The following is a 14,906-nucleotide window of genomic DNA, read 5'->3' as shown; positions in this document are numbered from 1 at the left end:
ATTTAGTTTGATTAACAGCTTTTTATTAAAATAAATATTTATACTTTAAATGTTAAAAGTCTGATTATCTTAAGTTGGCTAAATGCATGGTAATGTTGCTGTCTGGAGATGTGCAATACAGACTCCAAAAACTTGGACCTGTATACCTTGCCAGTTTTTTGAAAAAAAGGACATACTTTATGAAAATGTTCGTTCTGTTGAACATTCCTAACCTCAGAGCCGAAGAGAATAAAGAAATCAAAGACATGGTCTTTTTCACAGCAGTGTTTTACACTAAATGGTTTCTCAGTGTTCCAGCAATCGCTCCCTTTCAGGATTTTTTGCTGCAATTTTCAATTCCTTATCATTCAAAGCATTTAAAGTTCAAACAAAAATGATTGTTTTTAGTATTTTGTTTTCATATAAGATTATTTCTTATATAAAAGCTCTGTGGCAGATGACAAGGTACTCTGATGTCAAACCTAAGTAGACAAAACCTGTGATTGACTCACTGAGACACCTGGTATATTGATCCAACCATTATTTATCCTACTGTTGTTATGGCTCTAGTTGATGAAGAGGTCTGTGACCTTGGTGAGATTGCCAAGACGCTGTATATCATGCCAAGGCTTGAATTCTGCTGTTGGCAAAAAATTATGCAGTACACAGACTGCAGGTGGAACTTGAAAAGCAGAACTATCTTGATTTTTGTCAGTATAAGCCTTTTAGTTTGGTTTCATTAATAACTGAACAGAGTTGGTTTTCATTTCTTGGTTTGTGGGAAGGCAGAGTTCTAGTGGTTAAAGACTCCAGTTAAGACATGGAATCTGAACAACTATTATCTGGAGTTAAAACATTTTGTCAAAAATCTAAAGGTAGTTAATGGTTGTAGCAAGAGGCCTGTGAAACTTGTTCAGGTATATTTTTTATAAAGTTCATCAAATTTAAATTTAAAGTGCAAAAAATAAAGTTACTTTCAACAAACATATCACATAATTTATTTTTAGCAAGGAACTGGTTAAATTATCCAAAAATGAGAAAAAGCGACAGGATACGTTCTTTATAGCTAACAAATTCAAGAGTAGAAGTAAGAGACCGAAGAAAACTGGTTTTGAAAAAGTTTTTCTTTAAATCTTTGTGTTTAAAATATTTTTTTATGTTCTGGCATGTTAAATGATAATAAATGCTATTGAACATCCAATATTAAAAAAAGACAACCTTAAATAGTCACATTAAAGAGGGACAACCCTAACTTATTGTTTGAGATATTTCTGTAAAACATTAAACATTAAAATTACTACAAACACCTGATTTCTGGAAAAAAGACTTGTGAAAAGCGATTTAAAACATTTATGCAAGTGATTCCCAACATGTGGGTCTTGACCCTGACAGAGGGTGCCTGACAATATGGCAGGGGTTGCCATTAGAACTTCTAAAAAATTTCTTTCTACCATTTTAAATTTAAGTGAAACTATTACTCTGACTTACAGTGTACTTCTTTATAATTTTAAATTATAAAATATTAAGAGTCACATACAAATGAAATTTTAAAGTTGAGCCTTTATAAAATGTTTAAAATGGAAACATTTTATTCCTTCACAAATAATAAACAAAACATATAACAAATTGCTTTTTATATAAGTATAATATATCAGTTATAAAATAATTCTAACAAAAAAATTGGTATCTATAAAAAAAATTAGATTCTTAAAAGTCAAAAAAAAAAAATAGTTAGCCAGAAAAATGAAAAACTTTATTAATTTTATTGTTGTGGTCAAGTCCACAAGTTGACAAATAATATCAAGTGGTCGCGACATTGGAAATTTGGGAATCACTGGTTTATACCTTATTAAAAAGTGAAAAAAGGAGAAGAAATTCAAATTTTTGGAAAATGTAGTTGTTTGATTGACCAATTATTTAAACAAATGAAGTTCAAGATTAAATTTCATTTTGATTTTTATGCATAAAATTGCCCCAAAAATTTAATTTTTCAAAATTGGTTCTAAGATAGGGTCCTCACAGTTTGACTGAAAAAAGGCTCAAAAATGGCCTAATAATGTCTAAATGTAATAAAAAAAAAATTTATATAGTAATATCTAGAATAAGCCACCATATGAGAAGTAATGTTAGTTGAAATTTTGAAAAGTCTTTATTTTGAAACATTTATATATATATATATATATATATATATATATATATATATATATATATATATATATATATATATATATATATATATATATATATATATATATATATATATATATATATATATATATATATATATATATATATATATATATATATATATATATATATATATATATATATATATATATATATATATATATATAGGGGCCATAGGTATATATAGGTAAAAAATTTGGGCGGCAGTAGTCGGCAAATTTAGTGGAAATTTGCCGGCGTTTTTTAGTGAGAAAAAAAAATGTCCTCAATTTTTAATTTAGCTGCCCAAATATGGTTGACGCTGTCGGAAATAGTCTAGAATAGCCCCTAATATATATATATATATATATATATATATATATATATATATATATATATATATATATATATATATATATATATATATATATACAGTGTGGGGCAAAAGTTCCGCTACCATTTTGATTGCGTGCCATCTTGGTTATGTGACGTTTAGATCAGTTTAGTTTTGAGCATTGTGTTGTGCATATTTATCCATTATAAAACGCTCCAGTTTTATAATGGATAAATATACGCCACAAGAACGAGCAGAAATAGTGACAATATTTATCGAAAGTGATCGTTCCATTATTGCCAGTCAGCGGAAATGGCGTAAAAAATATCCTAATAGTCCAGTGCCCCACAAAACCACAATTTATTGATTACATGCCAATTTTTGACAGTACTGTACGACAGCAGACAGACCTCATTCTGGAAGACAACGGACGTCTTGTAACGCTAAAAATGTGGCTCTGGTGCGCGATAGTGTTGCAGAGACGTGGTTCCCAGTTACACATTACTGCACGCAGTTTAAGGCGAATTTTGAAAACTGATTTGAAAATGTTTGCGTACAAAATTCAATTAGTCCATAAATTGCTACAGAGAGATCTTAATCAACGAGTTCAGTACAGTAATGCAATCCTAAGGCTGTCTGGTGAAATTGAAGATTTTTTGTCTAAATTGATAATGAGCGAAGAAGCCCATTTTCTTCTCGATGGCTATGTCATTAAACAGAACAGTCGGTTTTGGGGAACAACGAACCCTCAATTAATTCATGATACATCATTGCATCCACAAAAAACAACTGTATAGTGTGGTATTCATGCTGAAAACATCATTGGTCCCTATTTTTTGAAAATGAACAAGGTGTTCAAATGACTGTTACTGCTGAACGGTACCAAGACATGTTTCGAAATTTTCTTGCGCCTGAAATGGAAGAGCAAGGAATAGAGGACATGTGGTTTCAGCAAGATGGGACCACAGCACACACAGCCTGTTCAACAATTCAATTATTGAATGATGTTTTTCCACGAAGACTAATTTCGCGAAATAGCGATTTAGCATGGCCAGCTAGATCTCCGGATTTAACAGCACCAGGTTTTTTAAAATCAAAAGTTTATGCCAATAAGCCCAAAACGATTCATCATCTTAAAGATCATATTCGTCATGAAATTGAAGAAATTCACCCTGAAATGTTACAGAATGTCATGAAAAATGCCTTAAAAAGAGCCTAGAGTTGCATAGCGAATAACGGTTACCATTTAACCGATATAATTTTCCAATCATAACGAAAAAAAATGTAAAGACTAAGTAAACTTTTTATGAAAACCAAACTTACTTATCTTTTCTTTGAACAAAGTTATGGGCAATCAAAATGGTAGCGAGTCTTTTGCCCCACCCTGTGTATATATATATGTATATATATATATATATGTATATATATATATATTTATATATATATATATATATATATATATATATATATATATATATGTATATATATATATATGTATATATATATGTGTATATATATACATATTATATATATATATACATATATATATATATACACACACATATATATATATATATATATGTATATATATATATATATATATGTATATATATATACATATGTATATACATATATAATATATATATATATATATATATATATATATATATATATATATATGTATATATATATGTGTATATATATACATATGTATATATATATATATATATATATATATATATATATATATATATATATATATATATATATATATATATATATATATATATATATATATACACACACACACATTAGGGGTGTTCAGAAAAAAAAAATTTTAGAATTTGAAAAACCAAACCATCTAGATTTGAAGCAAATATGTTTAAACTTACTCACAAAAAAATTCAGCACCATTAAACCACTCTTTCCTTGCCCTCAAAGCACATGTTTGGAAAAAAAGTGACCCAAAAATGATTAAAAACGGAATACTTTAAGTGTCTTGAGGGCAAGGCTAGCATAAATATTTATAATACATTTTTTTTTTAGGGTTTAGACAAATATCTGTTTTTTCGATTAAAAAAGTATGGTTTTTTTCTTTCTTCTCTAAAAACAGTATAACTTACATTTTAAATCGGCTAAAAAACGTTTATTACGTGGTGCGGCGTTGTTTTTATAACCTATTCAACAATTAAATTAAATCTTTGTTATTTAGATTCATTATATAGTTTGCAAATGTATATATTCAAAATAAGAATAGAATTACTCATTTTATGTATGTTTAATACCATTACCAAATAAAAGAGTATGTTCTTAACTTATAACTACAATATTTGTAATTTTATAAGTAGCAATATGAAACACAAATTAAGATATAATGTGTTAAGTATTTGCTATATTTTATATAGTTTGATTTCACTTGTTAAACGATATAATATATTGTTTAACAAGTGAACTAAAACTATATAAAATATAGCAAATACTTAAATAATATATTAAGTATTTTTCAGGCTTTTATAATATTTACAAATATATTCTTGGTTATTTAGATTAATGATAATGATAAATACTAAACATGCAATAAATATGTATAAAGGAAACAAAACGTGCAAGTTTGAAAGCAAATTTAAGTTAAGATCTCATAAAAAAAGAAATTGTTTGTTATTAAAGCAGCTAAACCATAAGTTACTGGTGATTTCTAATTTGTAAGAAACTTGAGCAATTTAATGTATATTATATATATAAGATATAGAGTGATCCAAATTATCTCATTAAAATATAATGAACAAAAACAAATATGCATTTAGATATTCAACTTCCAACAGGCATGGATATTCTACAACATCTAGCATACCTGTAATCTATACTGCCTAAAACTACCAAAAAAATCAGTTTGGTTACGTGCTTGCTTCGTAAAAAATTTGAAAGTTGTGAAAATTTGGATTGTTACTGTGTTTTAGCTAAGGTTAAGAAACCTTGGATAAAAGCAGGGTTTGAAGTTGTTAGTGACACTCAACTATTCAAAAATCTTATTATTAAACTCGACAAGCAGTATTCTAATTAAAAAAAAAAAAGGCTCTTCTAAAGATTTAACAAATTAGAAAAACTTCAAGAATTACTTTAAAAAAGTTTTTTGGGTAAGTAAGCCAGATTTGAAGATCATTATTAGGACCCACAAAAAAAGGTCTGACAAAGATAAACTTGAAGACTTGATGTTTTTGGAAGATCAGTAAGGAGAAAGAAAGTTTATTCTAATGACAAAGGATAAGTAATTTAGTAGAAAGGTAAAACTTTACAATTAAAAGTATTAAGTGGTATTTTTCTTATAAAACATTTTGTTATAATTTATAGTATTTATGCTTGTTGACAGCAGAGAGTATTAGAATGATAAATAGAACGAAGGATGTGCGATCAACAAAATCTAATTATGAAATTGAACTCAATTTCGATTTGTGATTCATCTTATGATTCTGATTTTAAGCCTAATAACTATTATCATAAAGAACCATCTTAATCTAACTTCAGAAATTCCAATTGGTGTGTATGCCGGGAACGTTGCCCTAATGGCCACGTTAAGTGATGTTTTGCCAAATGTTTTGCAAAAAGCGACAAGTGCTATTTTAACTGAAGCTGATGTTGAACTTACAGATATACATTGCAGTAAATCAACAGCCTTTAGAAAAATAAAATTAGCAAATGAAAATATGCCAACCTTAGAAAAAGAGGATGTAAAAAATGCAATAGAAGCTTTTCCTCATCCATATGTTATATATTTTGATGGAAAAACTCTTTATGAAATTAATGCAGCAAAAAAGTTCAAGGTTGACAGGCAGGCAGTTCTTGTAAACATTGAGGGTGAGATGCAACTAGATGTTCCTCCTTTAACTACCTCTTCTGGTGAGGATCAATATACAAATATTTTGAACCTACTAAAGGAATATAAACTTGAATCAAAAGTAAGAGGTCTTTGTTTTGATACAACTGCAAGCAATACCGGGATCAAAAATAGTTAAGAGCCTACTTAAACATCCTAATTTTAATTATGTCACAAGTGATCTTTGCAAGTTTAACTGGAAGGAGTGAAAGCTGAAGTTTCTATGAATTTTCAGGAGAAGATAACATGATGACAGAAGAGAGCTGACTGAATTAGTTGTGACTTATCTATCACCTTCTGTTTATAAAATTAGGAAACCTGGAGCTATTTCTTTTTCTTGGTAAAGCAATTTACTATCTGAAAATGCAACTTTTGTTTTCTCAACTTGGCTTCGTTCAAAAAACAACGGTCTCAAAAAAGAAATCAAGCTTATTGCAGAGTTTGTGGTCTGTTTTTATGCCAAGTGGTATTTAGAAAAGAGTATTGTGTCAAAGGCCCCCAACTTAGATATAAAGCTATCCATCAGATGCTTCAATTCAAAAATATTTGTTGGAATCCAAAAGTATTTGATGCTGTGCTTGATTCGCTTTACAAGCACACTTGGTACTTGGACTCAACTATGATTCCATTAGCTCTACTGGATGAGAATTTGCCATTCTTTCATTTAAAATGCCCTAGACTGAACACTTTAAAAATAAAAAGAAAGAAAAAGAAAGAAAAAGAAAGAAAAGAAAGACAACAGAAAATAGACTGGTACTGAGAAAGATCCACTAAAGACTGCCTTTCACTTCCACCTCAATGCTGGCATACACAGTCTTCGTTTAAAATTTTTGAAAGTTTTGATTAATTAAAAGATTAATTAGATAAACTATAGAAAAAACTTCTACAAAATCTTTTGAAATATTTAAAAAAAATTTTTTAAATTTGATAAGTAATATTGAATCGTGATATACAAATCCACATATGTTACAAAACCAACATTTTCAGTAAATTTGAAAAAAACCGTTTTTAATTATTATGCGTTAATAATTTATTTTTAAGGACCACTTGAAAACCGCGCAAACTATATTATGAATTTAAATAACAAAGATTTAATTTAATTGTTGAATAGGTTATAAAAACAACGCCGCACCACGTAATAAACGTTTTTTTAGCCGATTTAAAATGTAAGTTATACTGTTTTTAGAGAAAAAAGAAAAAAACCATACTTTTTTAATCGAAAATACAGATATTTATCTAAACCCTGAAAAAAAAATGTATTATAAATATTTATGCTAGCCTTGCCCTCAAGACCCTTAAAGTAATCCGTTTTTAGTTATTTTTGAGTCCCTTTTCTTCAAAACATGTGCTTTGAGGGCAAGGAAAGAGTGGTTTAATGGTGCTGAAAATTTTGTGAGTAAGTTTAAACATATTTGCTTCAAATCTAGACGGTTTGGTTTTTTAAATTCTAAGTTTTTTTTTCTGAACACCCCTAATGCACATACATATATATATATAGACATAAATATATACATATATATATACATAAATATATATATATACATAAATATATATATATATATATATACATAAATATATATATATATATATATATATATATATATATATATATATATATATATATATATATATATATAAATCAGTAAAAAACACTTATCTAGCTTTTATCTTCTACTTTAAGTTTCACCATTGCTGGATCATCAGGAAGAGTTCTTCCTCTTCCTGAGAACTCCCCAGAGAACGCTTCCTGATGATCCAGCAATGGTGAAACTTATTGTAAACTTAGATAAAAGTTAGATAAGTGTTTTTTACTAATTTATTATTGCTCTGTTGTTTAAGAACATTGAGCACTCTATTTGTAAAATACACTAACATAATTTACATATATATATATATATATATATATGTATATATATATATATATATATATATATATATATATATATATATATATATATATATATATATATATATATATATATATGTATATATATATATATATATATTTTTATATATATATATATATATATATATATATATATATATATATATATATATATATATATATATATATATTTATATATATATATATATATATAAGTAAAAGTTCAAGGTAAGAATAGAAAAACTATTCAAACTGAGTTGAGTAAAATATATTTAATAGTTAAATTATGACAAGAATTTTAAATTTTTCATCTTAGTTTAAATAGTTTTTCTTTTGTTACCCGGAACTTTTACTCATATTTGTTAAAATTTTTTTGGCTAGACATTTTATGAAATGAAAATTCAATATCATCTATTAAATTTTTTTGTTTTATTTTTAGATTTAACAATCCAGTTCCTAAAAACAGATTCCAGTGAAATAGAATCTCACAAATTTACATTATCAACAAACTCTGTTTGGAATACTTATGCCTTAACTCTGTTAAATGGTGATATACCAAGTTCACCGTTTTTAGTAAGTGAATTTTTTATTCTTTTTTAATTTAAAGGGACCCCAAACCTCTGAGACATGTTGTGTTCCTGTTAAAGAGAATGATAAAAAAAATGTTTGGCCTAAATTTTTTTGATTAAAACAAAAGAATAAATGAATACCAATAAAAACTAACTTTTTTATTTCAGTCTATGCTTGCCTTTTCCGTTTTATTGTAGGCCCAAAAGCCAGCATAATACAGGTCACAACCTTCAGACTTGTTAGTTTATTCAAGCGCTTTTTTTCTTAAGAATTTTAGTACATAACGTCATTGACTTTTAATAACAAAAATTCTTTTATTTTAATCAAAAAAATTTAGTCCAAACATTTTTTTTTTATCATTCTCTTTAATATGAACACAACATGTCTCGGAGGTTTGGGATCCCTTTAACTTTGAAAAAACATGTTTGTTTTTTTGTTTTTTTTGTTTTTTAATATTTTGTCATCTTCATAGTACATTATTTACAATATTTTTTAGTTAAGATGTGACGGGAGCTGGCAGATGATAAAGGTCTTATCATCTAGCCCGTTGTATCATTTACATATCGAAAATAATATGCATATGACAAAAAATAATAAAATCTCAGTAAAATGATATTAAATACTTTTAAATAAAAAGTTTTATATTTTTTTTATTGTTTTATTTTTAATTTTCTGAATACAATCCAACTTAAAATAATAAATATATAAAATTTAAAAATAAGTAATGATGTAAGGAGTGATATTTCTTTTTAACAGCAGCAAAAGTTGAAAGTTAAAAGAGAATATTTTATTTTAATTATTATATTTAAATATAAAAATTTAAGATACCTAATAATGAAGTAACTACTTTTTTTTAAATACTTAAAAGTCTGAATTAAAATTATAGTTTTACTATTATTTGGAAGAAATGAGTTCCACAAGTGTGGGCCTTGGTATGTTATTACGAATTCGGATTGTTTTAACAAAGTTTTTTTTTACCTGAATTAAGCAATAAATTGTTATAGATCATAAATGTTTGATATTTATGATCTATAATAAAGAAAAGATCTTCAAAAGTATTAAGCAGTATATGTTATTTTAATCTAAACATAAACAGAAGAATAAATTAAATATTTAATTGAAAATCTTATAACAGTAAAAAACTAATTTGTATAAATTAAAAGCGAATAATAATAAAAAAAGATAATGAAAAACTAATTAAGTTAAAAAAAGTTATTCTTTAATAAAATAATGCATATAATTGAAAATTTCTATCTAGTTACTAGTCTAATTAAATTTCTCTATATGAGTGTTGAGGTCAACAACAGTGGATTTAATATGGCAGCAGTGTAGAAGTAAAGTGTCTGCTTTGTAAGATACTACCACATTCCTGGTATCAACTTTTTATTAAATTCTCTGCTTTTGATGTAAAAGCTTGTTTTTCAGCTTGTTTATTTTTATAAAATTTGCCTCATTTATCTCAGATAAAAAAGGTTACATGATAATCAAGAAGGCTACTAATTTTTTTTTTCAATTTTATTTGTTAAAATAGTTATCTTAACTCTAAACAATACAAACCTTATTAACTCCGCTATACAAACCTTATCAAACATAGCCAGTGCAGGGATAAACAGGTTAGTTGTGGTACTTAGAAGCATAAAGTGGATTTGAAACCAACCTTATTGTAAGCCAAATTGTCTAACACTATTTCTGCATTATGTGCATTAAGAATTATTAAATTGTCTTAAAAGATATTACAAAAAAAAAAAAAAAAAGCATAAATTATGTTCTTTATGATCAAAAAAATTTTATTAAATCTGCTCTTTTCTTATCTCCAGTGATTCAACTTTAGTTCAGTTAGCCTTCCTTGTTATGACAAAGTTAAATTTTTTACTCTGTTTGATTTAGCCAATTAATGCAGATTTCAAATCAGTGCAGTTTATTCTAAATGTTGCCTTGCTACCAATCTAAAATTTCAGCAAGTTTAATTAAATCACTAAATAAATGATTTCTTCTATTACTCTTGTCTTATTAACTGTTGTAAAAAATTGAAATATTGTTTGATGTCATGACCCAGAAAAATCCTTCGGGAGTATTATTGTAGTACAATTGGGTGTTTTACTGGGAAAATACTGGGATATATCCCTAAATCTGGTTACACCGTCAGTGGAAGAAAATCCATTATCAAATTTTGCATAAAATCACATTGATAAGCAACTAACAAAGCTGGTTTCAAGAATTTTTATCATCCCAAAAACAAAACAAAAATATTTATGCAATAAATTCACTGACAAATAACAATTTTCTTTAATTCTGACAAAGTTTCAATTCTAATTGTTTTTTCTTGAGGAAAATGTCTAAACTGATTTGTAATGTTCCTAATCAATTTTTTTGCTGTTGAAGTCTGTGATGCCTTTTTGAAGTCTATCTTCATACTCTAGGTGGTTGCTTGGTCTCTTGCATCTTTGTCAAAAGATAAAGTGCTTCAGTTTTGATTCAGTTATTACTCTGAATAAATTCCCAAAGAGCTATTGTGGTGATGGATGAAGCACGAACCTTGGGAGTGTTGGTGGCGTGCTATAAATAGGAGACTCTGAATTGCTCAATTTTATAAAAATAACTTTAATAAAGTGCATTGCCAAAACAAGCATGGACAACATTGAATTTTTTGGGAGGCTGAATTAGTGCGAAATGGCATAAGTGCGAAGCATTTCAAAATCTGGTATAGGTGTGCGAACTGGCATATGTGTAAATTGGCATAAGCGCGCTAAAAGAGTTTGTAAACTTTGGCATAAATGCAAACTGGCATAAGTGCCAAACAGCTGCAAAAACTAGCATAAATGCAAATCGGTATAAGTGTGCCAAAAGATTTTGCAAAAATTGACATAAGTGCGAGTTGGCATAAGTGCAAAGCAGTTGCAAAAACTGGCATATGTGTGAACTGGCATAAGTGCACCGAATAAAATTACCAGTTCCAGTTCGCACTTATGCCAATGTTAACAAGTTCTTTTGGCACACCAAAGCCAGTTTGCATTTATGCCGATTTGCACTTAGACCAGTTTTTACAACTGCTTTGCACTTATGCCAGTTTGCACTTATGTCAAGGTGCACTTATGCCAATCTTTGCAAATTCTTTTGGCGCACTTATGCCAAAATGGCGTTTTATGGCGCAATTATGGCGCACTTATGCACTTTGGCACACTTGTGTCAGTTTTTTCAACTAGTTCACACTTATGCCAGTTTTTTCAACTAGTTCACACTTATACCAGTTTGCACTTATGCAAGTTCACTCTTACGCCAGTTTGCACTTGTGCCATTCGCAATTATGCCAGTTCGCACATATGAAATTTGCCCTTATTCAGTCTTCCAAAATTTTCTTAGTGTGTCAATAAACGGAACAACTGGAAAGAAGGAGTGCTGCTGGGCCAATCTCTCCAAAAGCTTCCTGCATTCATTTCCAGCCAGGCTGTAGAAGATGATTTACAACACCAAGCAACAGATGAAGCTCCATGGGTGGAAGCACATCAAAGACAAAGGATTCATCTGAAGCATAGATGGTGGGTGCATGAACAGAGTTTCTGAATGAACTTTGCTTTTATGATGTCACATTAAGTACTTGATAATCTCTACTGATTAATCCAAAAGTTTTTAGAGGTTCACACTTTGCAAGATCTTTTGATGAAATGTCACACCAAGATCATGGTATTCACTAGAATGTGCTTGTAGACCACAAATGATTTTTAACAGCTTTATATCACTGGAAAAAACAAATAAAAGTTCTTCAAGGTTCAGCAGATCAAAAACTTTCTTGACTTTGCTAAAGTTTTCCTGGAGATTATCAGAAATGGCAATCAGTAATTGACGCTTAACACCAGAATCTTTATACAGAGAATTGGTGAGAAGTGATTTGATAGCGGAGATTGTGAAGCTGAATCTTTTTCCATGATTCCAAAGCTTATTTTTAAAAAACCACTACCATCATTTACTCCCAGCTTAACAATGTAGTCATCAGAGAGGTTTCTAGTTTCAAGAACTTGCTGACAAAGAACTTTCAAGCCTTTGTAATGAATAACAAGTTAAACCACCTAATTTGTGCCTTTGTCAGTTGCAACTTTCATCCAAGTTTTGTTAAAATGACTTACAAGTTTTTTGCTCAACTGATCAAACTTGGAGAGGAGGTTCTTCTCAACAATCTGACTTGGAACAACTTGATTTAGTGTTGACATCAGCTTTTTCACACCAGAATTGGACAGCCCTGTGTTGTGCCACACATTAACAAGAACTTTTGCTGTTTATTCCGGTCCTTCGTTAAAATATCTTCTTACTCTTGAAGATGAAACTTGAAAATAATTAAGAGAGGTTTTACATTAATATGCCTTACATAGATTTAAAATATGAAGCTAAAACTTTAAATTAACTAATACAATGTTACCTGGAAGAGCTGGAATAAAGTGGCCTCTATTCCCTCAGGTCTACCAAGACAAACTGTTCCATGGGGTGAAATTTCCTTATTGGCAATGACTGATGCTGCAACTTTTTCAGCTGCCACAGAGTCCTTTGACTTGACTTCTGCTAAATTCTTTTGCAAGATAGACCTTGAGCAATTGTGTGGGAGACTCTTGCTAACAATTAAAAAGCATCGAGAGCATCTTCTTTCAACTGAGTTCTGATTTGTTTCAGATTTCTGTGTCGCTGAGACTGGATGTGAAGAATTGTGTTTTGCTTTGCCAACTGAACAAATCAAACAATTAAAAATTGAATCTTTTGTAACAGGGTGAACTTTGATATTGACTTAAATAATAAAGATAATAAACTTATATCAGATATGATATAAGTTTATTATCTATATTATTTAAGTCAAACAGCCGTGGTTTGGTTTTAAGGTTTCCATCCTCAAGCCTCCTATGGTTGAAACGGCAATGCTCACAAATGCCAGTTGGAACTTATGGATCAATAAAGTCAATTGTCTGCTTCAGAATTTGTTGCACTTTTTCTTTCATAAAGCTGGTTAAAAAGCGACTAGCCTTGCTAAGACACATGAAGCAAACAATCCTCCTGTTCTCCTCATTAATTTTTGCTTGAGTTAGCTTTTTTTGTTTGTTAATTCAGATGCTAAATCTATGGAAAAAATGGATTGAACAACTTATGCTCAAGCTTTTTCACAGAATTTTATCATGATACTTTATAAAAAAGCAATTTCGATTTAAAATTTTTTTGGTACAGAAAACTCATATATTCTTTTTTTTTAAAAAATGCAACCATTTTTTTATTTTCTTCCTAAGACAACTTATCTAACACCACCTATCAATATTTATGAGGTGGATGAAAGTAAAATTTATAAAAACTTAAGTTTTATTGCTTTAGAGATAAATGTATTGCAGTTTTTTTAATGCAATTTTATGCTAATTTGAAAATGGATTTTCTTCCACGGACGGTGTAACCAGATTTAGTAACCACCAATGATAGTACAATAATACCCCAAAAGATTTTTCTGGGTCATGATATCAAGCAATATTTTATTTTTTTTACAACATTGCTGTATAATTGAAATGATAATTCACTATTTGTTTCTCGCCATTAAACCTCAATAGTGTATACAACAAGCATAGCTAATTTTTATCTAAATACCTAAATGAATATTTGATCATCCTAAAACTTTTATTTTTTGTTTTAGATATTTCTTTTGATTACATTATATATTTCTTTTGAGAACATTGTGTTCTTTATGGTTCTAAAAAATTTAGCCTTGAATTTTTTATTGTTCAATTATAGTAACCATTTTCTTTGACTAATTTCTTATTTTTGTGAACAAGTATATCAAATACACTTTAAAAATTAGAGTTACATGTGCACTATGTTAAATTATTTCGTTTTATCTTTTCTAATGAGTTTAGGATCATATTTTTGTTGTTCCTCTTAGTTATTTAAAAAAAAGTTTTTCAAAACTAAAAATTTTTTTTTAAAAAGTTTTTCCAATGAGATTTTTTAATATTAAAATATTATTTTAATTGATTAATGGTTAAAATATATTTAACAATTAAAATATTCTTGTTGTTATTATTACTAATAATATCATTATTCGTGTTTTTAGTAAATATAGAATATATTTCTAAGTTCTCTGA

At 28.2% G+C, this 14,906-nt stretch overlaps 1 protein-coding gene across 1 annotated transcript in view; it reads left to right on the top strand.

Annotated features, from left to right (window-relative positions):
• The window catches only part of LOC136080836 (serine-rich adhesin for platelets-like), an 82,286-nt gene that overhangs the window by 33,111 nt on the left and 34,269 nt on the right, over positions 1-14,906 (top strand). The window contains 1 exon segment of the mRNA XM_065798094.1: positions 8,675-8,808. Coding sequence (XP_065654166.1) covers positions 8,675-8,808 — 134 coding nt within the window.

The sequence above is a fragment of the Hydra vulgaris genome, chromosome 05, assembly GCF_038396675.1.
Source record: "Hydra vulgaris chromosome 05, alternate assembly HydraT2T_AEP".
In the NCBI taxonomy this organism is placed as follows: Eukaryota; Metazoa; Cnidaria; class Hydrozoa; order Anthoathecata; family Hydridae; genus Hydra; species Hydra vulgaris.
Note: the sequence above shows the minus strand (reverse complement) of the source record. Positions and strands in the feature narration are given on the sequence as shown.